The sequence below is a fragment of the Vanellus vanellus genome, assembly GCF_965231255.1.
Source record: "Vanellus vanellus genome assembly, chromosome: 2".
Taxonomy (NCBI): Eukaryota; Metazoa; Chordata; class Aves; order Charadriiformes; family Charadriidae; genus Vanellus; species Vanellus vanellus.
The window spans coordinates 55,043,241-55,071,239 of record NC_138906.1 but is presented as its reverse complement, the minus strand read 5'-3'; the positions used below and the strand labels follow the sequence as shown (position 1 = coordinate 55,071,239).

The 27,999-nt window shown below is 37.2% G+C and overlaps 1 protein-coding gene across 1 annotated transcript; it reads left to right on the top strand.

Annotated features, from left to right (window-relative positions):
* Positions 1-51: 51 nt before the first annotated feature.
* Positions 52-26,788, top strand: STK17A (serine/threonine kinase 17a; the record flags this gene model as incomplete). Its single annotated transcript, XM_082479832.1, has 7 exons — positions 52-230; positions 8,681-8,893; positions 16,004-16,148; positions 22,866-22,992; positions 23,684-23,732; positions 23,870-24,049; positions 24,884-26,788. 7 exons carry the CDS (start codon positions 52-54, stop codon positions 25,215-25,217), a joined length of 1,227 nt encoding a protein of 408 aa, XP_082335958.1. The 3' UTR covers positions 25,218-26,788.
* Positions 26,789-27,999: the final 1,211 nt, after the last annotated feature.

Genomic DNA, 27,999 nt, shown 5'->3' with positions numbered 1-27,999 from the left:
AGGCGAAGGAAAAGGAAGGCGTCCCCCTGTCTGAGGGAGAAGCCCCGCACCATGAGCCCCGAGGAGAAGCCGCCACTCAGCCGCTCCCGCGGTGACCGGCCTCCGCCACCTCAGCCCGCTGCCGGCCGAGGCCGGCGGCGAGGCGGCTTCCTGACGGAGATCCGCACGCCCATCCGCACCGAGCCCTTCCAGGACCGGTACAGCCTCAGCCCCGGCAGGGAGCTCGGCAGGTGAGCGAGAGCGGGGGGCGGCGGGCGCCCCTGTCCCGTCCCTCCTCTCCGGCCGCCCCGGAGCTCAAGGCGGGTTCCCGCGGCGGAGCCCCCCGCGGCTCGGCTGCTGGAGGGGGGAGGGAGGTGGGGGCGAAGTCGGTGCCTTCCCCGTGCTCTGTGTCTCCTCTCTCGCTACCCGCTATGGTGAGCTGCCGGCAGGCGAGCCACCAGGCGTTTTCACCTGCTGCCCCTTCCCCTGCTGCCCCGGTTGAGCAGAACCGGATGGTAGTGGGGGAGGAGAGGGGGCAGCGAGGGGGTTCGCTGCCCTGTCAGCGCTAGAGCCACCTTTAGCGGCATCCTTTGCTGGCCTCGCCCTGCTGCGGGTCGGCTCCGAGGAGGTACCCATAGGGCTGGCCGGGCGGTGTTTGGCTCGGCTGGCAGGGGCGCTGGGAGGTGGCTGTCAGTGCAGATGTGCCCCAGCTGTTGGCCGCGGCTGGTTGTCCCTCATTCTAGCGAACAAGTCATCCTCAGCCGTGTCGAGCTGGCTGGGAAGATACTGCGCTCTTCCCTGGGAGCCGCTGTGGAGTAGAGAGAGCACTGCTCTAGGTTTCCATTGGAGATGAAAACCTCGTTGGTTTGGTTTTTTTTTGTAAGCGGTGATACGGGGGAAGAACAAGTCTAGATGAAAATAGTTTGAGGTGATATATGCTTGAGAATAATCTACTGGTGGAACTCTTCAAAGAAATATAAAGCTGGTTAAAAAACTTGGTTTTGAAAGTCACTCCACGTGTCGGGTTTAATCAATGTGTAATTTCAACACCTGACAGATAGCAAGCAATGTTTGAGGCAGAAAGTATCAATAAAAGGTTTTTGCATCTCAGGAACTATGTATGTGGGGTTTCAGCACCACTAAACCAATATTTTTGTCAGAAATTGTCACGAAAAGAATTACAATATTCTTACTCACAATCACATGTGCTTTATCTAAACAGTATTCACATTGAAAAATTAGATGAAATACCATAGGATATACAGCAAGATACACTCCTTAAGGTATTTTCTTTTGCAAGTTATGCTACCTGTGTACCTCAGTTTATACAGCAGTGAAAACAACCCCTTTGGAGCTAAAGAGGAGTCTCAAAGCAAACGTAGCTCCTGTAAGTACCTCTAGCAAATTTTTAGGTTGACTAGGTGTCAGCTTAAGGCTCACTTAGTAACTCTGATGTACTAATAGAATAATACCTATTTAAACATAGTGGCCTAAAGCACTTACAGGGGAAGCAGGTGGGAGAAACATCCCACAAAGAGAGTTTTTAAGTATGATGTGGCCACAACATCCAGGGCCTGGAAACTGAAGCTAACTAAATACAGGCTACAAAACAGCCTGAATTCTAAGCAACAGTCAAGAAAGCGTAGGAGCAGTGCAGCACAAGATGTCCTGGTATCACTACTGCTCAGGTTTTTTTATTTGAAGATCAGATGACTTTTCAGAAAATATTTTGCAGTTCTGCTATGGACTGAGAGCTTCTTCTAGACCTGGGTGATATTCATTGGCCTAATCAGAAAATAGGCTAGATGAAGGTTCCTTCTGGCACACAAAAGTACAACATGATTAGCTTTACACTGTTAACAAGAAATTAAGTACTACAGCAAATCTTAGTCTTCAGTTTAAACATGTAAATCTCAGCATGGCTTTTTGTGTGGAGTAATTTTTCTCCATAACTACATTTAAAGGTGACCTTTGCATGAAGGCTGTGATTTTTGCACCTGTAGTTATGTTAAAATCAGTTATTTGACTGTTCTAAGTGTTTGTCCTGGTTTTGTGCAAGTTGCACATACTTTGGTTCAGATAACCGTTTTCTCTCTTCAACTTGACAAATGTTTTCACTATCTTCCATTAGAATATAGAAATCTGTACATTTGAATGTATGTGCTTGTTTTTTTATCCAACAATTTTGAATGCTTACTTTTTTTACTAAGTTTTGATTTAAAAAAAAGTGGATACTTCAGCTCAAGTACTCCCATTAAAAACAATTTTTTGCTAACTCATTGTGGCAAAGCATAGGTGCTAAGTGGAAAGTCTCTCTGCCACTTGTCTCTGTCATTTTATTGATAATGTATGCTTAGCAGAAATTGTTTCACTTTTATTTGTTCGTAAATTGTGTAAGTCTCTACTTATGGGTGGAGTTTATCTTTACAAAGGAGTTTGACAAATTAGCACATAGGTATGACAGGTTTTTGTTTCAGAGGAGAAGCAACCCTTGTGCACACAACATAGTCTATTTTAATTCTAATTTGGTAGCTGAGTTTGCTAATGAAAAATGTTTATATACTCTGTATTTGTCCATCACACTTCCCAGAATTGGGGAAACAATTTAAAAACCAAATGTTAGATAGAGGTTTTGATAATAACAACATTTGTGTAAACTGAGTTTAAAACTGACAGCAGGGAGAGAAAAGACAGTAGTTTTAGTGTCGTGTCTGAGAGTAAGGCTGCAGCATGAACTCAGAAGGTCTGTGTGCTCTTTGGCCTCTGATCCAGTCAGTCAACACATGTGTCTTGAACTCGCCATGGCACCTGGGGCCTCTGTTCCCTTGTTGCCTATGTGTGGAGGAGGTGGGAAGAGGAGGGAACATGGGGAAATGCTGAGGTGTTATAGTTGTAGCCGTGCAGGGGAGGGAGGTACTGGGGCTGCTGGCCCATGATGGCATGTTATAGGTGAGAGTCCTGGGCAAGTATTGCTGAAAGTCATAGATGAGCCTGGGAGCAACCTGGTCACAATATCACTGGAGGGACTTGGGTGCAAAGCCATAGGAAATCAGGCTTCATTAGTTCTGCTCACAGGGAAAAAATGTCTTTGAGAATGCAAAGCTTACGTGCTTCAAAAGGCTGCTGCCTCATTCGGTAGCTGAACAGGCATTTGCAAGTCTATCAAAATACAGCTCCTAGGAAAAACAGGTTAATTTAGGAAAAATACCAAAAACTTGATTATAATGACTACTCTGGAAAGGAAATTATTTTAAGTTGCGTAAGATGACATGGAAATGGCAGATTTCTTTAATGAAATGTTTTAACAAATGAAATTTGTTAAATTAGTTTGGGCTAGTCTTCATACCCTTATTAATTTTACTGTCCCCAAATCAGAATGTTATACAAGTCTTCATCTGCGTAATGTTTAAAATCAAACTTACCTCAGATAGATGTTCTATGGGTGCCGCTTCTCATCAACTCACTCAGACTTAAGCATTTTCAGACAGTGCTAGCTTGTGTTAGGTTAGTTTGAAGTAGTGTAACCTTTGCAGAGGACAAGATACCAATTGCTCAACTCTTCTTCCCCTTACCATCTGTGCTTAAGCCATAATTGTACTGTGAAACGGAGAACAATATATTTTGTATTACCTAGATCTTCCTTAAAGAGTCTGGTATAATTGAATTTAGTTGCTTGAGTCTTTATCTTCAACAAAAAAACTCTTAACTGCACACAAAATGTTTTTAGACTATTAGTTAATTCTTCATCTTATCGTTGGAGTGTTGTACTTTTTTTTTTTTTTTTTTAATGTAAAACAAGCTATGAACATACTGGAAGCTATCCTAATTCTAGAGCTGGGTTGGAGAAAGGTATAAATGACTGGGCTCTCTTTCTTCTCACTGGAAGGTAAAAGTCACCTTAAATGGTTGCTCTAAAATAAGTAGTCTTCTGATAGCAAAATGTACGCAGCGCGTACATGTAAATGTGTGTTCAGTGCAATTCAGTTGATTCTCCTCGTTCCCAGTTTTTTGTTTAAGCAGACAAGGTCATTCTCCACCCAGAGCTAAAAATAACAAGTATTTTAATCATTTAAGGAGACTGAACAGAATAATAAGGAAATATTTTTTTTGTTTCTGACTGGTGACTTGACTGTAGTTTCATGCGCAGATAATCCATGTCTTGATTTATATTTTTTTTTTTTTTCCCCCCACAAACTCTGGCATGAACTTATTTATTCGCAGGTAGTTTTCAGTAACATGCATCTTAGTGGTACATGATACCTGTACAATTTTGTGCATCAGTAAGAATGTATATGCTATCACACTTCTGTCCTCAGCTGCTTTCTGCAGTAGCACAGCTAGGGTTGAACAGTTGTGGAACAAAGTGAAAGTAGAAAAGAGGTGAAAATGAAGAGTTGCAACTAGTTGGTTCCACCATTTGAGAATAAATTTATGTGACTAAATTAGTCATGAACATCAGAAATGGAATCCCCACACCTTGCTGTTTGGAAATCAAAAGTTGTAGGGAAAAATCTCATACTTCAGAAAAAATGTTTGATATGAGTTATTTAATAAATTGCATATAATTTTGTGGATCTCAAAACTTTTCTGAGCTTCACAAAAAGTAAATATCTTCACAGGAATTGCTGTTATTTCTGCAGTTGTTATAGTGACAGTGTTTTTTAGGTCACTTTAAAAATAATCATTAAAGTAAGGCTAGTCCTCTGTTCTTCTGAGCCTAGGACAACCAAAATTAACTGGTGTGACATAAATGTTCCTGCTTATCTGATTTGACATTTGATTTGTGATTTGAGGCTTTTCCTTTAAGCCATAATGTATGCCAGATGAAACAATGCTAATTCTGTTGGCAATCTGAAAAGATGACATTGAGCTTCTTTGTAATCAGATATGATTTATCTTAAATCATAACTCTTGAATGAGACTCTTGTGAAGACTGAGAACTACTTCGAGTTTCCTATTCATGTCTCCCTTCAAAGCATTTTTGTTTGTGTTTGGATGACTGGTAGTCAGTTTTTAAATTTGGAAATACGCATTAAGGATTTCTCAAAATTGTTCTTCCTTCAATGCAATGTTCTCACTGCTAGCTTTTCTCAATACAGCTAAGCTAGCAATGCTGTGTTCTAACACTATTTTCAATCTAATAGATTTTTTTTTTAAAAAAACAAGCAAAGATGTGTACTTTATGGGAAAGCTTGTTTATATCTATCTGATCTACTATTCAGTCTCCATCAAAAAGAAATTCTTTACAAATTTATCTTTTGGCTTAACCATACAGTGGATGGTATCTTTGGGTGCTAGCTCTGAAATTTGTCTGACTTGAATCTACATTGCTGCACTGTAATTAGTTCTATTAGTTATAAACATCAGGTTTGTCAAGTTTGATCTTTTTGGGGATTGTTTTTGGAAAAGATGAGTTCTACAGGCAGTAGTTATAATAGCTCTAATTATAGGTATAACCATAAGGAATCTGGGCAGGATTCTTGGTCTTAAACAACTAAGAATTAGTATTTGTCAGCTGGCTGAACTCCTGTGTAACCTGTCCTTTTAATTACGTCACCTATCAGGCTTCTGGCCAGCTCAGCTAAACAGGACATGTGTGGCCACACACAGTGGTGGCTCTTGCTGTTTCTTGCTGCCCTGTGAATACTGTTTTATTTCCGTAGTGACTAATATGCAATGAATCAGCAACATTGGTACTCATTAGGCTAATTAAGTTTCTTCCAGATAGATTTTGTATGTAATGCAAAACAAAGCTGTGCTTCTTGAAAGCTGTATTATAGAGGTTTCAAACTTTTCTAAACTGCTTTCTCTAGGTCCTTCACCAGTGCTAGAATTAAAAGCTTTTGACTCTGCGCTAAGGTGACATTCAATAAGAAGGAAATTGTGCATTCAGAGACTATTTAAGAAAAATAGAGAAGGCTGAAACCGGGGTCTAGGTTTTTAGTATAAAGGCTTAGTATCTACCAGGTGTTACAATAACTTGCTGTTAAAGGGCTTGTCTGTTAGTCTATCAATTTATTTTTATCTGTTGGGTTTTGTCTTACCATAGTCGCTAGGGTTTTTTTTTTCCTGTGCTGTTTTTTGGTTTTGTGCTAAAAAATTCAGCAAGGGTTTGAACACTTTGATTCATATACGATATTAAGGTATGCATTTATCCATACAGATGCATGTCTTTGGAATAATTTAAAATCCTTTTCATTGGCTACATAAGGAAGGTTGGTCTGCCATGGTTAGGATTGCAATGCAGGAGGGGTGTTTATACTTGCGGCTACAACAGTGGTGTCACAAGCAGCTTAGAAATCTACCTAAAAGAAACACTATTCTTGTAATACTTTGGGGATTGGGAGCATGTTTTTTGATTAGATGTGTACCAGGCACCTAGCACAGGTTGTTAGCCTTTAGGGGTCTGTTCCTCCTGTGGTATTCTGTGGTAACTCTACATTGATTAACACGTTTTATAATGATCTTTTGACCACACTTTCCTAGTGCTCCAAAATCTTATAATATTATTTTCCTATAATCTGTAATATTGTCTTAATGTGTATGAACTTTCTCCCAAAAAATTAGATTCAAGACACTGAAAGTATATTCTTACTGTTTGTCTGCCTTCACAGACATCTGGGCTGTGCTCCGGTATAGTCTTAATACCTGTTGTGCTGTTGATAATGTGTGCTTATGCAAAATAATATTCCTAGAGGAATAACTGTGGCTGAATCAGCGGTTACAAGGCAGATCATTTTAGTGAGATTGTCTCGCAAATACCCACTTTGTGGGATCTTATTTGACTTAACTACTTTTGACTGGGTAATTTTGAAACAAACGCCTATTATAAGTAAGCTGACCACAATTTCTTTTATCAGTTACATTTCATGGATAGCAGTCTGCCGATGGGTTAGGAGCTGTGAGAATGAAAACTTCGACATGAGCTGAATTGGTTAAATCTGTGAACTGCAGCTTGGAGATAGGAGGGGGAAAGCCCATGTAATTGTATTCCAAACTAGATGAGGACTCCTATTTTAGTTTCGGCAATGCTATGATCGGTTGAAGAACAAAAATAAAGACCTCCAAGCTATTCCTGCAGCTTTACAAGAAAATTTTTACATATATATAAAGATAGTTTTGATGGACATTATACTTGTATGGTAAGAACTAAAGAAAAAGATTGCTGTGCTTCAAAGTATGAGAATTCATCATTGCATTATGTGACAGATATTAATTAATAGACCTTTTTCAGTCTAAAAAACCACGCTATATGAATGGAACTAAGTGGAGCAAGTGGCGTGGGACTCTATTGCAAGGAAGTTTAGTGCAGACACTTTAGTCCAGAATGCTGTGGAGGAAGTCTTGTGACGTAAGTGCTGCAGCGTGGTTTTAGCTAGCCTGCTGGCTTGGTGTAACTCATTGGTTGTGTGTTTTGCCAGAAATGACGCTCATTAACATGGGTTAAGCACTATGCTTAGTTCTGTCAGTGTGTGTTTGTATTCACATTAGCATTGTCACAAAAATTTTGTTTGAAAGCTTTGTGTTTATCAAGCTGCTTTTTTTTTTTTTTTTTTTAATGATCCATGGAGCCCTCAACATAAGAATGACATGGATCTGTTGGAATGGGTCCAGAGGAGGGGCACAAAGATGATTAGAGGGCTGTAGCACCTCACCTATTGAAGACAGGCTGAGAGAGTTGGGGTTGTTCAGCCCAGAGAAGAAAAGATTCCGGGGAGACCTTATAGCAGCCTTCCAGTATCTGAAGGGTGCCTACAAGAAGGTTGGAGAGGGACTTTCTACAAGGGCATGTAGTGATAGGATGAGGGGTAATGGCTTCAAACTGGAAGAGGGTAAATTTAGAATAGATATTAGGAAAAAAATTTTCACTGGGAGGGTGGTGAGGCACTGGAACAAATTGCCTAGGGAAGTTGTGGATGCCCCATCCCTGGAGGTGTTCAAGGCCAGGTTGGATAGGGCTTTGAGCAACCTGACCTAACGGAAGGTGTCACTGCCCATGGTGGGGGAAGGTGGAACTAGATGATCTGTGAAGGTCCCTTCCAACCTAAACCATTCTATGTTTCTTACTTACATAGTGAGACTAAGAATAGGGAATTTTGAGAACTGTTAGTAAAAAAACTCTGGCTGTTATAATTTGAGACATATTATGGTTAAAAATACAAAGTGCCATCTTTGACAATGTAGAGCAGAGTCTGGATATTACATGGCAAATGGGGCGGGATTTCGAGCAGTTATTCAATAAGAGCTCTGGTTGCTGTTGACTTGAATATGGTGGGATACTTTAGAAAACAATAGTTGGGCAATTATTGAGGTTATTGTAACATAGTCACAGAAAGCTTAATTGCCTGTTTGTACACTTTGGTTTCTGCCAGCTTTTTTAATGACAGGTTTGAAGATACCTTAATCTGGTAAACTAGCACAGCTTGTTTATTCTGTGTTTTTGAAATCGATGTTCCTTGAATTGATAGGTTTAAGTCCTTATTTTTAATGGAGGTTAAATTACATTCTGGCTTGTGATATTCCCAACTGAAGTGTAGGGACTATCACTCAGCAAGGCATGTTTCTAAATTTACAACATATTTTAAATGTATTCATTAATAGTGATTTAGTTCAAGTTTTCTGTAACGTTAATTTATAAGGGCCATACTAATGTTGTCAGTAAGGAACTTAATTTTAATTTAAAATTATTCTTTCATTTCAGAGGCAAATTTGCAGTGGTGAAGAAGTGTATCCAGAAAGACACTGAAAGAGAGTTTGCGGCCAAATTCATGAGAAAAAGAAGAAAGGGCCAAGACTGTCGGATGGAAATAATCCATGAAATTGCAGTTCTTGAGCTGGCACAATGCAATCTTTGGGTCATTAACTTGCATGAAGTTTATGAAACTGCAACAGAGATGATTTTAGTCCTGGAATAGTAAGTACTATAATAATTGCTGAATAACCATGTGTAGTGTTTGCTTAAAACAAATAATGTAAAAATACTGTGTGTCAATATGTATAATGTGAAAAGGTTTTATTGCTTGCCTGTTATACTTGCTTGAGTTCAAAAAGAATTGCTAAGAAAATCAGTATTACAAGAAGTTATGTGTAGTCGTATAACTACTGTAGATTATAATAAATTTTTCCAATTATGTAGAATCTTTCAAAGCTGAACTATAATTTATGTAGTTAGTCTTTAGTGAAATATGAACTGTGTACACTCCCTACTTGTAAAAGAGGAATAGGAAAGAAGCCATGAGTATCAGTTCAAAAACTTAAATTTATTTCACTGACAGGGTGAAATCTGGGGTTTTTTTACCAGTTATGAAAACGGTATTGAAAGCAACATCATTGTTAAAAAGTAACTATAAAACCCCCTATGATCTACAAGGAAAAGCTCTCTAAACCATTATCTTTTGGGGGAAGAAAGAGAGTAGGAGGATTCAGACCTAGAATGGTTTCTTTCAAATGACATTTAACGTGTGACTACATTTGTCTCTGTGGTTGTTTTCCCCCTTGAGTTTGTCCAGATGGGAGTTTCTGCAGCTGTTGTGACTGTTCATCTAATAACCAGTGGCTTAGATATTTGATGTCTATGTTCCAAGAGGCAGCCACATGCTTGTTGCTGTTGAACTCTGTTAAGGTCCTGTTCAAGCTCTATGGATTTTAAATAATTAGGAGAGGAACAGTGAGGCTCCGTAGTTCAGAAGTGACTTAACCTGTCTGCTAAGATAAATCTAGTTTGTACAGTTCCTTTCATTCTTGATAACAAAAACAAATGGTAAGAGATCTTGTGTCCCAATCTGATCTTGTTTAGAAGTTAAAAGAAACTGTATCTTCAAAGTTTAGTGAAATGGAATGAGACCGTGTCTGCTAAGGCAAACTTCCTTCTAGAATACATTTTTTTCAACTTAATTGTGCCCTTATGGAATTCACGATTTATGAAACATTCAAGTACCTGTTATAGTGCAAAGGTATGACAGAACTTCTAGAGTTTTAAATGCTGTTACTGAAGACTCATAAATACGTTCTTTAAACACTAGCAATGCAGACCTAACTAGAATACAGTTTAAATTTCTGGATCCTGTAGGGTTATCATGTGAGCGCTAGAATCCAAAGCTTGATATGAATAATGGGTTTTGTGATAAACTTAATGTAAAATTGCTAGTTTTCTTTTGGAACTCAGTTTTCATACAATTGCAAAAACTTTTTTAATCCAAAATATTAACTAGGTAATTAGCAACATTATTGTTTTTATATGCATCAAACAGTCATACCTTGTTTCAGATAAGTAGCTGTGTGTTAGAGTAGTAAATTACAAAAACAGTCTTTCCCTGACTTCAGCAAATGTCTGGATGCTTCTTTAATGTCAGCAGGTTCCAGAGACATGTTGCAACAAAACAGGTATGAATGTTAGTAAATTTCGGACATTCTGTATGCAGACGATTAAAGAACATATCTTGACTGCAAGCTTCTCTAGGGCATTTCAGTCTCTGTTAAGCTTGATGGTCTGTGTGGCAGATCTTTATCTTGGGAAGGAGAAAAGCAAATACTTAATTGTTGGCCACTAACTTTATCTGTTAAGGTTTTAAAGCTTCTTGTCTTGATGTTGAATCTGATAAGGGGGAGGAGGGGGTGGGACATGACAGTTAGTGCTTTGCCTTCATGAAGAGAAATACTAATGCTACATGGAGAGTTGTCTTTCAAGCAGTACCAATTTTTGACAGAAAACAAAATTCATCACTGTTAATACAAGTTCTGAGCAATGTGAAGCAATGAGCCACTACAGCATTGGCTTCAGCTGCAGCGTAGCAAATTGGTGGCTGTCTGCATCCACCCTGACAACAGTCTGACTTCTGTTTGTTGGCACAAGACCTCGAACAGAGGATTTAAGTAGGAGTTGAAGGGGTGAGTCTGAAGGGGTAGTATGTAAAGCCTGGAATTAATCGGTTGGTCAGTCATGTTTCTGTGTATCAGTGAGAATGGAATGAATGAAAAAGAAAACTGGACTTTTGCTGAAAGAAGTAGAGATGCAGTCTGGAAAACCTGATGCATCAGATATCATTTGCTTTTTTCCTTTTATAACTTTTGGGCTCAATATTTGTAAGCAACCTACCTGGTTCTTTCCAATGTCTTCTGAAAGAGCGAGCAACAGAGCTTCTGATGCTGAAGAACTGGTGTTTTTTATAAGTGTTCATCACCACATGTTTACACATCTATGGAAGGGATAGATGATATTAGTAGGCCATTTGCAGGTTGGATATTAAAGAAACCTGTATTTGTAACTTCAAAATCTAAGCCATTAAGTGTTTTTCTGTGAAGAGCTTCTGAACTGAGTAATTACCTGTCAGGGTCTTGTGTAGATAATGTAGACTTCTGTTATGCTTACTTTAAAAGAGAAAAAAGTTGTCTTTATCATCTTGAAGATGTGGTCAGGGTTTATTTGTTGGATGAAGTTGGATTTGCTGGTTGAAGTGCTTTTTTTCACCTCTAGATATTTGGACATGGATAATATTCCTACTTGTATTGTCTTGGACAGTACTTACTGGAGGTGTGACTGGTTAAAGTACGAGTCTGGTGGCAGTATACGATTCATTTGGCATGGGATTCAACAGATAGAACTTGAAGCAAAACCACTGTAATCAGAAATAACTGTGCTGCTCCAATGTTTGCATCTTGTCTATTAGAGTAATTAACAATGTTGTTTTAGATGGCAGTCTCAAATCAAGACTGGAGCTCTTTAAAAAGTTTCAGGGGAAAACTTCTCAAATGGTGTTAGTTTCCTTTTGTTTGCGTTTCATTCAGTTCTTGGGCTGCCTGGTCAGAAAAGCTAAGGCAAAAAAAAAACCAAAATTTGTCTGAGAACCAAAAACTTTAAAAGAACGCTGTCTACAACTTAGTGCATTTGGACCCTTTTCTTCCCATGTGTCCTCTTATCAGATACAAATTTACAGTTTTTCTCAGTCTTTGGACACATTGGTATGTTATGGTAGCCTTACACTGGAAAAATTCTCAGCAAATTTGCTTGCGTGCTTATGATCTATTGGTGTGCCTAGCCAAGGAAAAGGGGGTTATGACTGTCAGCAGTAGTGAATATGAACTTCTACTGATAGTGTTACAACCACCTTGATGTGATCTTCTTGTAATATAAGCTGTGTACAGAAAGCAGATGAGTTTCCATTTATCTTCCAAAGACAACCTTTTCAAGAAAGACTTTTGACAGAGCATAAGATTCAGGAAGTAAATTTTTTGCCCTTGCAAACTGTATATGGTCTCACTCATCATTTGAAATTAATTGTGTTCTAGGAACTTCCTATCTACATATCTGTACTCTGAGGATTTGTGCTTCTGAGTTTCAGAAGATTATCTTAATGTCCCATCCATTAAAGCTGGGGGGGGGGGGGGTTAGTTTTTTCAGATGCACTGAAATAGATTTGATCAATCTTTTTCTAATGATACACTAAATGACTGTGGCAGTGTATTGGAAGCGCACTTGAAAGAAGTAGGATGCTGAATTCTGTACTGTGCATTGTTAAGATATGTTTGAAGGAAGATAAGCAGTCTCCATTGAATTTAAAGTCAACATAACTGTAACAAAGATTAATGCTCCAGACTTCCAACTGACTTTTAGCTCATTTATACTGATAAGCAGTAATAAAATGTTAGCATGCTTTTCATTGATGAAGAGCAGTTGGATTTCACTTGAAACTATAGAGGAGTTAATAGCACATCAGTACTTTCGTAACCAAGTAGCTAAAGAATTCTGGCTGCTGTAGCTTTTAAGTTTGGAAAGAATTTGTATGTCTTGTAGGTTTTTTGTATACCTAGCTAAGGGAGTGTGTACTAGAGAAATAATGCATTCTACGTAACACTGGATTTCAAAATGTTGTGCTCTTAAATATTTCCTTATCTTTTTTTTTTTTTATTAAGATGGCTTGTTTTCCTAAAAACTTTCTTGTCCTAAGGACAATTCTTTACTTTTATCCCCTAGGAACATTTTCTGTGGAGGTGGGTGGGGGTGCCCAGTGGTTTGTAAAGCTGTTATTTCATAATGACCATTAGAAAAGCTACAGCTTAATGGAAGATGTGCTTTTAGAAGAAAAATGAGTAAACGTTACAAATGCCAGAGAACTGCTCTGCATGTAGACGGAAATCATAGCAATGACATGCCTATAATACTTTCCTAGCAGGTATTATAATCCCTTTTGTGTGTTGATTATTTTTTTTCCCTGAAGTCTAGCTAGGGAATACAAAATAGCTGAGCTGAAAGTATTGTTAAGGAGCTTGGCAAAACTTGGCATAGATGTGCGAGAGATTCTTTTTGGCATTCATTTTGACATTGTACTTCCAACCACTTGTGACTGGGTTGGCTCACAGCTAGCTGACTGTTTTGCTTAAGGGAATCAATCCACAGCAACAATACACAAAACAGTCTTGCAGTAACAAATTTCCCCATGCTCTTGTAAAGGGTCACTGGTTACTTGTTTGAATGTAGTAATTTTTGGATAGAATGAATTGTCTGGAATAAGGTGTTCTATCTGCATCCTAAATAGCAAAGTTGATCAAAAAATGAAATCTTGCATGAAATCTTTCCATGATAAACTTTTTTGTAAAGCTAAGTGTATTTGTCTGTGGTAGTTGGGAACGGCCATGTTTCACAAGTCATGAAGTGGGTGTGTATGTGTAAGGGCTGTATTTGCTTGTCTCACTCTTAAAAACACTGATAAACCTAGACGTCCTCAGAAGTACTGGGAGTTACTTTAATACCTTTTCAAAATAAAGTTTTCTTGACCCAGGGTTTTATTCTCTTATATGGTAGGGTAGTGCTGTCTCTTGATTTCAGTGATGGGACCCTGTATGATTCAGCTTTTATTGCCTTGGCTTTTAACACATTCAATTCAAAGTTCTTTATGTGTAGTATTAAAATTCTAGGTAGCTTACATTTTACCTTGGTGCCTACTTCAATGTTAACTGTTTATTAGTGTAACTTAATTGTTACATGATGTTACATACAACAGATGTCTACCAAGTAGACATATAGCAAACAGGGCTTTACCAATTTTTTATCTGGGACTATTAAAAAGAAATTGTGATTCCTGGTTGACAACAGCAGTTTTGGGGCATAAGTCCTGTTTCACAGAACTAAATAGCAAAAGTATTGTTTTCCTTATTTTAAGTGGCAGAACTATAACAGCAAAATCCCAGGGTTGTTGCTGTAAAATACATTGTGTTAGTAATTTTGGTAGTAATCTTATCACTGTATGTGCGTTGTAATTTACAAGGAATTAAATCATTTTTCCAAGTAACAGGGCATTCTTAAAGTAGAGAGTTTAATTTATTGATTACAGTAGATGTTTTTCTATACATATCTTGAAGTGATAGTAACAATGTTGCTTTTTAAAGGAATTTGTTTTAGAATATTAAGATACACTATCCTGTGTCCATTTAAAAAAATACCATTAATATTTGAATCTCTTCAAAGCTGAAATATTACTATCTTTTTCCACAGAAAAATGTGCTGAAGAAATATGCAATAATGTCAGGTATATGCAAGTTTTCTAGAGGAATTAAAGTATTAATACTCCTTTGAAAACTAATTTTATTCTTGAACTCTATAATCTTTGATGCAGGGTGAAGAAAATAATTATTTAGTGGTCTTCTCTTTTTTTTAAAAGAAAATTTTAGTTTAGTAAATCAAATTGTACTGCTCTACTGGTTAGCAAGCCTATAGAACAGAAATATAAAACTTTAGAAAAAGTTAAGATGCAATCCCCTTAAATTCTTTTTTTCTTGTAAGACAATCTGCGGGGAGAATTTTAAACAACAGTAATGAGAATATTGGGTAAGGCATTTTAAGATACTAGGACTGTAGCATCTAAGTTAGTATAGGGAAAATGAAAATTTGAGTATATTTAAGTGCTTTTGTTATGAGGGTACATAATCCGAATGCACCATTTTTGTAGAACTCTGATCTGCTGTTACATCCTTGTTGAATGTGCCTCTCTGTCTTCTGGATTGCCTAGATAATACAATTTATTAGAAAAGAGCAAGCAGAGGCAGAATAGATGGCTATGCATCAATAACGATTAATGCTTGTGCAAAGTCAGGTTTAGCAAGTCACAGTTTGGGGTAACTGGAGAAGATACTGTCCTCAGAGGTTTCACCATCTCTCACTAAGAAGGGCTGATTATAGAATTTCATGCAGAACAAAGTGTGTATGTGTTGATTTCATTTATATGTTGCTAAGTAGTAATTCAACAATCCATATGCGAAATGGTTCCGTTCTGATGTTCTTATGTCTGTGCTTGTTTCAAGATGGAACCTCTGCCCTTCTTTTTCTATTCTTGGTGCTACATAGTTGTGTTGTACATGTCGCAGCTGCATGTTGCCTCAGAATACTTGAAAAACATTCATTCATCTGTAGTTATTCTTATATTTTTTGTTATTTATTTAAAAATATACAAACAAAAGATAAGGAAGCAAGCTGAGAGCTAAAATTTTCAAAAGTATTTTTAGATGAAAGCCATTTAGAAACTTAATGCATCCCTGTATACCAGAGACTTCACAAACAATTCAATTATAAACTTTACATTTAGTCTTTTGAGTATGTGCAAAGTGTTTTGGGAAGAATTGGGGGTGGGGCTGTTTTGCTTTATGTTTACAAAGGCTTACCTTGGCCAAATTTCCATGTAGTTTCATAAGAATGGCAAAAGGCACACCTTTTATGTAAACATTACCCTCAAACAAATGTTACATTCATCTTAAAGCATAGTCAGTAGTATTCCAAAATAGTCCCAAAAGTTTCTGTAGTATTTGTATTCTCTAACGTAAATGACTAAGATCTTGGCTTCTCTCCAAAGCTGCTATACTGCAGATAAGTCTTCCTAGGCTGTAAAAGCTTGCCAAATGTTTCATAACTGAAAATATCACTATCGGATGCTACTGCCTGCTGATCTTGCTTACGCTAAATAAAGTAGTGCAAGTAGAACAAAATGGGTCTTTTTACCTTAGTCTTTGAAATAATAAAGTTCATATTGTTCCATAGTGCTGCTGGAGGTGAAATCTTTGACCAGTGTGTGGCTGAAAGAGAGGAAGCCTTCAAAGAAAAAGATGTTAAACGACTTATGAAGCAGATCTTGGAAGGAGTTTCATTCTTGCACAGAAACAATGTGGTTCATCTTGACTTAAAGGTAAGATTGTTGATGTATTTTTCTCATTAATTTCTTATCTGCTGACATTCTTATTGGTCAGATGTCATACTAATGACAATTTGTAAATAACAATTACTATTTAGTTATTCCTCAGATTATAAATTCAGCTTTGAGATGCAATAGGCACCAGGGTTGCAATCTTTTTTGGGGACTTTCTTTGATTATGTTGAATTTAAACTTCATTTGATTAACTGAAGTGTAATGAAGTCAAAAGTAGATTTGCATTGCACCTTAAATTGTGAAGGAGTACTTTAAAATGAGCCAGGTCTTACCTAAAGTGCAGTAATGGGTATTATGTGGTCATTAAAAATAGGTTGGGTTTTGTATTGACTTGAGTATTAATGAAGCAGAAGGATGGCAGAGACATTAGTAGTATAAAGTGTAATGTTTCAGAATGAAGTGTACATATAGGACTGGTAAACAGTATATTAATGTGTTAAATATATTTCTAACACTTCAGTATTTTTTAAATTACTGTAAAACTTAATTTAAATGTTTGTCACTTATTGCCAAACAGTTGACCATGACCCTATTGATATATCAATTATCATGATTTACTGGAGTAAATATTTTTTTTCTTGCTGAAAAATAGTTTTGACTCAAATCAAGAGAAAAGTACAGTTGCCATCATCCAAAATCCAGAATATTGCTTATGGGTAAGGAAGGAGTTGTAACAGGGATCCAGAAAATCTCCCATTGTCAGTAAGCTGCAATTAATTTTATTTAGCTTCCATTTGTACTCATATGGAAGACACAATTTTATCTCATTTTGAGGTTGAACTACTTTATTATTACTAAGCAAGGCATTATAAAAAGTATCTTGCATTTAAATTTTCAAATTCTCTTTTACATGTCCAATTCCCATATTTACTAAGTGTATAGTAAGCTGCTACACACTGCTTCTGTTGCTGAGAGCCTTACTTACACTTAATTGAATTTTGGCAGTAGTACAAAGCTACCAGTAGATTCCGGTATCAAGCTGTACATACTTAATATATAACCTATCACATCATGCACCATTCATCAGCTAAAGCAGATGATGAGTAATATTTGCACACAGACATCTCACCTGCCTGGTTTTCCAACCATGTATTCAAATTATTTCTGGTATCCTTTAAAACTTTCTGTAGCCCATGGATTTAGTCATACACATATGATAGTAATAATTGTACTAAAATAATTAATGGAAAATTTTTAGCAAGTGATGTGAGAGAAGTGTTCAGAAGGATTAAAAATGAGCAGTTAAAAATCCTTAAAGTTCCAGTATGCTTACACAAGATACTTGGTGTCTCTCCTGAGTTGGCCAAAAATACTTCTGTTGAATTTCCTTGAAGCAAAGCGTGTAAAACTAAAACACGTCTTTTGTGGACTGTATATATTCATGCATGTTTGTAGTTAAAGCTGTGGTGTTCCTGAGCACTATCAGCTGGTTGTCTATCATCAGAGATGTGTTGTGCTTTATTTGACTACAGTACTTTTCTTAATGGCGAAAGTAGACTGGGGTGTTGATTACAGCTTGCTGACAGGTAGCTTTTTTCAAAGTTCAGAAAAAGCTCACTTACGTAAGTTTTTCTGATCAGTTAGAGTCTGTTATAAAAATGAGCATTTCCAGTTCTCAGTAAAAGATCCAGCATTGCTTTGCTGGCTTATAAAACTTAATTAGCAGAGAAATTGTGTAGTCTTTGAGTTTAATATGTTTATACATTACTGCAGTGTGCAATGTGTTTTTGAAAAGTGGATCTTAAAAGGACTCTTAATTGCAATGTGATTACTTACGTAATTTATGAGACTATTGGTCTTTTGCAAAATAAGGTTTAGGGAAGACTTTGAAATATTGGCAAATAATAATGGAAACTCTAGGATTAAAAACAGTGACTTGCAAATATTGATTGACCCACAGGCCTTGCAAGACTTGAAAAATTGGCCTTTTAATTTTTTTTTTAAGGAACTAAAATTTGAAGTTGGGCGCTGGTTTTGGCTGTATGTTTCTTAACCCACTAGCCTCAAACCATCTTCTGTTGTATAGTATGGCTTATGCTGCTTTACCTAGTGCTTACAGCACTATACAATTTACTAAATACTTAGTTTTGTGGGGCCACATTTGGAAGACTTGTGCAAAGTATACTGCTGGTAACCAAGGTGTTTGCCAATACCAAAAAGTTTACAAATACTTGCTAACATGTTTTCCTTGTGCTCTTGGTTTTGCATTTGGGTCTGTAAAAGTTTCCCTTTCATTTGTCTGGTACAAATACCTTTGGAAAGGTCCATCCAACTTCCCTGTGTTGCACCTTCAAAAAAGTCAGGCTTCATGACCAGAAGAATTTATGTCGAAATGATTGTCAGTATGTGATTGGCAGCTTGTTGTTGTAGTTTTTGTATTACAAATCTAATCAACCAGATCTATGACACTGACAGCTAGCTTGCTTTAGCTTCTGTCTGCTCTCTTAATAGATGCAAGAGTTTTCTCATGAGACTAAACACTGCAGGAAAATGGGGTATTTTGATGTGGCCTAGCAGGATTGCCACCTGACAATTTCTTTCCGAAAGTATGGTTCTACTGAAAGATGGTTGAAAAATGGCTTGGTTTTAATAGCAAAATGCAATCATGTAATCTAGTTTTGACTTGGAGAAAGAGCAAATATAAAGCTACTGTGTGCAAATTAAATATCACTTGACAGTGTTGTGTTGATGGTATTTAATTTGCAGGGTGTGCATAGATTGTAGTCAGGAGTCTTTCATCTCCTCTTAATAGTACATAAAACCTGCAGAGTAAGGAAAGACTCCTCCATATTTTTGCTGTTTGACTTGGTCTTGAAGTGATGTTTGGTAAAAGCTTGAAGTAGTTTTGAATGGAAGAGAATTTAAAAAGGCGTGGGGGTTGAGGAAGGACTAGCTGTCTTCTGTTTACAATGGAAGTAAGTAAAGAGCCTTATATAGCCCTTAGGTCTGGGAGAATGACTGCTCCAAGCAGTACTCTCCTACACTACATATCACACTGGTTATCCAACAGACAACTTTCCTTTCTTTCTATATTGTTTTCAAAATGTTGTGTACAGCAAGGACAACTAGCAAAATCATTGTTTGAAGTTCTTTGGAGTGTCATTTCACTCGAATATTCAGAAAGCAAGCTAATGCAATTACAAAAGAAGTGGTGTGTTAAAAAAAAAAAATACAGATTAATTTTCTCAGCTGCATTTTCTGGGTGGATTAAGGTGGAATGTTTATTACACAGAAGTGTAGTATTGAGAAGCATAGTATTACTTGTCTAAAGGAACACCCAGAAAATTAAGAAAACAGTTAAAAATGAAAATATCGGGTTTTTTTTCAAGGCAAAAGAACAATTTAATCTGGAGTTCAAACCTTTATAGTGATTGGAGCAAAGCTATTTATAAACAGGCAGGTATAGAGTGTCCAGGTTCTACAGAACCTATTTTGATTATAGCCTTATTTCTTAGAGACTTGCATTGCTTATTCTGTGGAATAAAGTGTGATGCCAGTCTAATATGTGTACTCTTTTAGTGACTGTTGCATTTTTCCACTTGTACACATAGACTGAAACAACCCAACCCCCACGCAAATTCTGCTGTAACATTTCAAATGCTTAAAGATATGGGAGTCCTTTAAGTTTTTTAGGGCAGATTGATCAGCCTGCTTTAGTATATTTACACACAATGTAGGTGGTGTATCTCAGGTAGTTTGTTTTTTCCTGTTTCTGCCCACTGTTCCTTGGATAACTCCTGTCTTCTAGGGATCTGATTTTTCTTTTTTTACAGTATTATAAAATTAGATACTAAATGTTGCAGGTTAAGGTGAGGCATTGATTAGTTTAAAAACATGACTTTTATGTGTCCTTAGTCATATTCTTCTTGAAACCAACTAAAGATACAAGAAACATTAGGGCCGTAGGTCCATAGAAACTTCTGAAATAGCAAATTTGCAATATATGGATTTTGCCGTTGTATAGTCAGTTTACAAGATTCCAAAACCAGCTGGCAATGTAGGGTTGAAGGGTAGGTATCCCATTTTACTAAGTACACTTACTACAAACTTTTTGTGTGATTTGCAGAATGAGTTTCTAGAGTTTCTAGATGAGAACAGATCTTTGTATATATTGCATTTACTTCGGCCTTTGCACTGAAGTTCATAGTGCCAACCAAACTATGCTCTTTTTAGTCCAACTTAAGTGGAAAATGTAAGACTGGTTAGTATTTGCATTGGCAAATGATGCTTTTCACTCCTGTTACTCTAGCGTGATGATACAGGAATAACCAAAAATCTCAAATTCCTAAACCCCAAATTTCTGATTGCTGATAGTATGCCTCTTTTTCTTGTTTTTATAATCTTTCCAAAGGTACCTGTTTCTGGCCATGTGAATGTGACATTGGGCTAGACTCATGTGGCCACATCATGTGGTTTCTGTGCACATACCACACTTGCAGTAAAGTACATCCAGTCAGACTGTCCATTTAGGCAGGAATTTTTTTTCTTTTTACGTTTTTGTTCAGTGCACAATATAAGAGGATCTAAATTGGAACCTTTAAGCCTTACTGCAGTAGAGGGGGAGGCTTTTAAATGTTGCTATTTGACAGTTGCCGTTTCATTAATGCTTGATGGTAAAAGTGAAAGGCCCTTTTCAGAACGGCTACCAGGAGAGCCTGTGGCCTGTGTCTCTCTTGCCTTTGTGGGCTAATGGCCATTAGGCAAACCTAGATGTATTACAGCAGTGGAAAAACAAAAGAGAAAAAGCTGTAGAGATGCAGGAAAATTATCTTCCTTTTCTTAAAGCTTTAGAGGAATTGTGTCGAGCTGAAAGCTATGCTAAGTTCAAAGCTATGGCTTCCTTAAGGTTCATGCTTGTGTTTAGATGTCATTTCACTTGAACCCCATAATGATTCCTTAAAAGAGGAAAACGACTGATACTTCACTATGAATTGATTTAGGTTTATGGCTCAATTCGTACTGCAGACAGTTTTTTGTTTTTTTTTTTTTTTCTGCATAGGTGTGTTTTGAATAATAAGATTGTTTTTTAAAAAAGACAAAGACTTCTGGCAACTACATTATCTATTAAAATATTATAATACAGGGCTCAAGGGTTTCATGAAATGTTTCCATTAAACTCTTCCTTGTTTAAATATAGAGAAGAAATGCTTTTCTCATGCATTCTATTTGCCTCTTCAGAAAGTAACTAAATTTCACACTGGGAAGAACATCTGAGAGGCTAATTAAGGAGACATGGTCAGCATTTTTGGATGTTTGCTTTTTTAATACCAATAGAGAATAACAAATGTGAACTATAAAGCGTATGGTAATGTGCAGCTCCAAAAGCCTTTGTACAGCCACCAGATCTGAGTTTGTAAGCAAGAAAAAAAAAAAAAACAACAACCTGTTCTTAGTACATAGATTTACAAACAGAAAATAGATTGAGAACATCATGGAGTTAGTTTGAAATACTATGGTTTAACTTTGTAGTAATGAAAGAACTGGACTATATTTAGGTCTTGCAGCAAGGAGAACTAGCCCAAGGTTTCTAAAAGGTTCTTGCACAGTTTTATTTCTGTGTTCAAAAGCGAGGCTGTTCATGTGAAAGCATGTCTGTGTGATTGACTAGGGGATGAGGAGGGCACAGCCCAGTAAATAGGGAAAAAGTATAAAAATTGGAGTTAATCCAGTTGGATTATCAGTCAGTGGTTGCTTCAATGTTCTTATTCTTTTGCCCTCCTTCCTCTTTAGCCACCCCTGATGCAAGATGATCCAGGTTTTCAATAAAGAAAGGCTTCACTTTCATGGAACTTGTGCTCATCAGAGGCATGAATAGTGCCAACTGTCAGTGTTGCCATTCGGAGAAGTTAATGTTAGAACCCAGTGTGATCACCGGCCTGGGGGCAGGGAGGGTTACACTTTTTTTTTTTTTTTTTTTTCCAAGGATATGCTTCATTTACAAAAAAATCTCTTAGACCTGTTGTCTAAAGTTAGTTTTCAGATTATTTTTTTTTTAACCAAGCTAACATTTAAAGTAGGTGGTAAGGAACTTCTTAATGACCACAAAGTTGCTTTGAAGGATGACAGCCAAGATCTAGTGACGTCAGAGCAAACAAGTTTATCCAAAGGTGATGCTCTTAAAAACCTGTTTTTCAGGCTGCTGTATTTTTTTTAAAGTGTTCTTCAGTTAGTATTCTGTAATACAATTATTTGTACTTTGAACAAGATTGAGGTCAGTTGCAACAGACTTTCTTTAAACAGGTGTAGTCAAAACAGTTTTATGTGTTCAGGTTTTTTAAAATGATTGGGTGTTTTTGGATGCACTTCCAGAGGAGGTATTTTGCACCATCTATTGGAAGGAAGCAAGGAGAAAAGGGGAGTAAAAAAATGATATGAAGGACTAAAGGTACAATGTGCAGGTATTTATATGTGGTTGTTGAAGGATAGCTACTGACATGTCTTTTGTATGTGTTCTAAGCTAAAAAAGGTAGATGTTTGATTCTCAGTTATAAACAGAAAATCCTGCCACTCTTTCTAGCCTACGTGTCTCTTCAAGTTCACCTTGGGGGAGGAAACCTCACAAATAAATAAATGATCCTGGGTATTGTACTTGTTATGGAATGCAATATTGCTACTCGTGATCTAAAATAGTTATGTAATATGGTCTCAGACATACGATTTAGGTGAGCCTGAAGGTCTCCTCATTTTGTTTTTCAGCCCCAAAATATTCTACTAACCAGTAAGTCTCCTCTGGGAGACATTAAGATAGTAGATTTTGGCCTTTCCAGAATAATGAAGAGCAGTGAGGAACTAAGAGAAATTATGGGAACTCCAGAATACGTAGGTAAGTTGTTACTATATAAGTGATGTAGCCCTGCGGGGGCTGTCCAGGCTCTGGGGGAGTGAAAAGAGAAACTGCCTCAACTTAGTGAATGGCAGGCTGGCTGTGTAGTTACTGTGTTGAAAAGATCAGGTTAATACTTGGATGTGGTACTGCTGTAAAAGCTAGATGAGTGATGATTGTGTGTTGTGTTGAAGATGAGTACACGCTTCAGATGATTCTTACGAGCAGTGATAACAAGCACTACTTGGATTAAAAGTTCAGAAATAACTTTTCGTATTCAGAGACTGAATACATTAGTTTGTAAAGGTTTGTATACATTTCTTTTTTTTATATAAAGCAAATCATTCCAGGCCTTGGAAATGTACTTGAAAATATCTTTAAGTTGTATAGTGTACATGGGTATTGTTTTCAGTGCTAGAATATGGACTGTTGGGTATTTCTCATTTTTCCCTAAGAAATTTGTATATGTCTTCCTTAATTGGGGAGGAGACTGGCCTGGCTTCTGAAGAGGACAATAAAAGGAAAACAATTGGTTTTGTGTAAAACCAATGAATGATAGTAATCATATAATTAAATTGAATAGAAATATCTCTATTTCAAAAGACTGTCATACTTCAAATGGCTTATAACAAATTTTACCACATGCCCGTTATTGCACTATATAACTGCAATATTTTTTTTCCCTGAATAGCTCCTGAAATTCTGAGTTATGACCCAATCAGTACAGCAACTGACATGTGGTAAGTTGAACAAATTAATGGTCATTATAACTTACTTTACTGAAAAGGATTTTAAAAAAAAAAAAAAAAAAAAAAAAAAAAAAACAAAAAACACCACAAAACCTAAAATGCTTTTCTGTTCTTTACTTTTAATTTAGGAGCATTGGAGTACTGGCATATGTTATGCTAACAGGGATATCGCCTTTCTTAGGGGATGATAAACAAGAAACATTTTTAAATATATCTCAAATGAACATAAGTTACTCTGGAGAAGACTTTGACCTCATATCAGAGTCTGCTGTGGATTTCATCAAAACTCTGCTGGTGAAGAAACCTGAGTAAGTAGAATACATGATTGTATATGCTAATATGTCTGACTGGATTCACTTTAAATGTAGCAAGTGCTGGAATTTTCATTTTTAAAGTGTAAGGGTACTTTGATTATTCATATTTTTTTGTGCCGTTATTTTTCATGTATATGAAAAGAGAGGTTCTCCATTTCCCTCCAAACTTGCATGTTCTGCATGTGTCCAAGTGTTAGTTATTAAAATTCAAACTCATTTCAGAAAACTGCATATGAATTGTAGCATGTGGTACAGTATACTGACTTTCTTTACAGGTACTTTGCTGATGTCTTTTTAAATGAACTGTGCTTTGTGCCTTTTACTTTTGATGAGTTCGTAGAGTACCTTACTCTTTTCTGGTTCATTAGTATGCTTTTTTCAATGGGCAGCAAATTGGAAATTCCAGGTCTCCAAATAGACGGTATTTTTTGTGGAACTTTCAGTTCTTCATGGGGCATGTCAACTATTGAAAATGTCTACTGCTTGTCTATGAGAATTCTTTAAGAATGTAAGGATTGGATAATTTTCCTATATGGGGGGAAAAAAAAAAATCTGTATAAACTTTGAAAGTTTGGAAACATGGGAGCATAAACTGTGATATTTAAGGATCTATGAACTCCTTTATTTTAAGTGTTGGCAGATCATCTCCTTGGGCTGCTGTTGGTCTCTTTTGGTAAAAGGTAGCTATCGGCACTTTTTTTTAGAAGTTCTATCAATCCGTCTTTAATACGGTCATATCCTTGGAGTAATTTATATGGATCTCTTCTGCAAGGTACTGGATTTCAAATTCATTTGGACATTTATTTTAACACTTTCCTTCCCCTGCAGGGACCGGGCAACTGCTGAAGAATGTCTTCAACATCCATGGTTGGAACAAAGTGATAATCCTGTTTGTAGGGCTTGGAATAAGAGTACAGGAGGGGAGACCAGTGATGTCACTCAGAAAGATGCAGATTCTGCCTCTGAAAAATCAGTAGATGCTGAGAAGACTGAAGAGGAAGAATCCATAGTGACAGAAGAATTAATTGTAGTGGCTTCATATACACTGGGACAATGTAGGCAGTCAGAAAAAGAAAAAGTAACTGAGCAAAAAGCCATTTCCAAACGATTTAAATTTGAGGAACCATTGCTGCAAGATATACCAGGAGAATTCATTTACTGAACTGTGTGGAGCTTCATAGCTATAACTGGAAGGCAGTGTTTTCTACTAAACAAATATCCTAGCCAAGGCAATTTCTGATATGCAATAAATGTCCTAGGTAAACGAAAATGTTGATAAATGGCATCCAAGGAAAATGTGCCAAGTTTTTTAATTTCATGGAACAGATAAACAAGATTTCAAGTGGCTGACAGGAATTTAACAAAGATAAAAGCTTATTTTTGTTTGTAATTTTTATTTCTGTTTCTTTTGTTGCTTGATAGAGTTTTTGTTAATTGATCCAGTGTTCTGGAGAAGTAGACATTGGAAGTGTTCCAGTGACAGATGTCAAGAGGAATATTTTAGAATATGTTTTGGCATTTAATGCAAATATTTAGTGCTGGGTTTTCCTCAAACGCCTTTTAGCACTCCTGACTTCAGTGGAACTATCTACTGATCTAAAAATTGTATGAGAGAAGAATTTAATCAACTGGTTTGACATACAGATTTCAAAGCTGTACTGTGTATATATTTCTTTACGTTTACATCAAGTCAAAGACCCAGACTCACCTGGCATGTAGCCAAAGTGAGCTGTGCTTCTCTAGCAAGAGATGCGTGTGTCCCACACGTGAAAAAATCTTTATCAGGGAACAGTTCCAGATCATAGTGGTGATACTTCTTTATTTGGGAGCACAGTTAAGTCCTGCTCCAGAGGGTGATGAATTTGCTTAAGTCAGTCACTCCTGAGGGCCAGCAGAGATCACACCCTTCCCGTCCTCTGTTGGGTGAGATGTGCTAATAGAATCCAGCTCAGTGTGACTGCGCAGTGTTGATGAGTGGAACAAAGGAAGTAACAGAGCGTCTGATGTAGCTCTGTTCAAGTTCTCTCCACTGACTTCACCATGTTAGATCAGACAGTTTGTCCAACTAATGATAAATCAGCCCTTGATTACACACACACACACACACACACACACACACACACACACACACAATCAGAACCCAGCTGGGGTTTTACTGGGAGCATGAGGTCATTGCTGCCTTCTTTCTGTTCCTCTAACTGCTGCTTTAAGGAAGAAAGAAGCATCCTTAGGCTAAATTGCATAACCTTGTTCAATATAGCTATCGGATGAGGAAGGAGATACTGCTTCCTCTGAAACAATGAAGCACAACTCATACCTTGTGCTGCCCAATCACTCTCCCTTAGATGCTTGTAAATTCCAAACAGCATGTGTATGATGGGGCAGAGTGGGATAAGGGAGCCGTACAGATGGGTCACAGTTCTCAACGGACATGGTCCCTTGGAGGACAAAGCTGGGGCCAACTGGGTATCAAAATTGACTGGTTTTTGCAGTGTACAGGTCTGAGGATCTTGGACGGAGTCCTAGTTTTCTAAAATCTTTCATTTTGATGATGTTCCAAAGTTTAATTTTTATGTAATTGAAGTTTAGTACTATTATATTGCATACTGTTACCTGTTCAACTATTTATTTGGTTTCCTTATGCTGTTCCTTTATAATAAACCCTGACAAAAGTTTTCTTGCTATAAAACGATGAATAGAAACTGTTATGCTAGTTTTTCCTTTTTTCCATGTTGCCACAGACTTTCCTAATTTCAATTGTACCAAAAATGTTCTTAATCTTTGAGTGAACAAGAGTTCAGTGCTCTGTGTTAATGTTATAGTTCCTCCTTCACACAAAAGGTAAATGGCTTATTAATAACACAAGTGGTACTGGGGCGATCTGACTGGCATTGCTGTAAGGGTGGGAGAAAAAACGCTAGTAAAGAAACAAACTGGAAAGCAGCAGTGTGACACTGAGTGGGGAAGTGACTATTTTTCCGTAAGGTTTTATTGCCAGCGGTCTGGTTGCCTTCACTTGAAGCCACATCAGAAAAATTGCACCTAAATTAAACCGTTCTATCAGGCTTGTTCCCCTGTGGAATTACATATTGAATATTGATGCAGGTAGGGCAACTTCTCACTCCCTGAAGACCTTCATATAAGAAAACATCTAATATGCTTGAATAATTGAGTTTGAATGTGTAATTGTAATGCAGAGATGCCTTTCATAGTCTGGAGAAATGAGTCATTTGTTGTTTTTTTTTTTTTTTTTTCCCTGCTGTAGACAATAACCTACAGACTGCTACTGAGAAACTACTGTGCAAGATTTTCTTGCATAGCTCTGGCTGGCCATTAGTAGAAGTTAAATGAGGATCCTTGAGCCAACAGAATAGTTGTGTCATCTGGGCATCTCTGGAGGTGGATGGTAGCTGCGTTACTACCTACAATGCTGAGCTGTTTCAGAGTTTTTCAGCATGACAGGACTCTTCATGGGCATCTTTCTTTAACTGTTCGGTCATTTGTCCAAGAAAATTTGCTTGGGGGAGGGACATTAACTTATGAAATTCATTTCTGCAAGATAAAAATTCCTCCCAGTTTCCCCTCACTGCCATTTTGTTTGTTCTTTTTTTTCCCATCCATACTTCCTTGCTTTTGCAAAGTTGCGCAAAGCACTGAGGTTGAAGCATGTTCACATCCCACCCTTAGAAAACAAATTTATGTTGCCATATCTGTAATAGCTCCTGGTTGCTCAAAGGAAACTTATAGGTCCCTCAGATGAGATAAGCTGTTTCAATTCCCATTTGTAACTACAGATCATGTCTCACATGGGGGTCAGTACTAAAGAAAAAGAGTAGATGCTGAGCAGCATACATTTTGTCCTATATTTACTGTTTTTAATGTATGGCAATGAAGCTTAACATGTATAAATGAACTATGTACTTACTACAAGGCCAGTTTCTTTT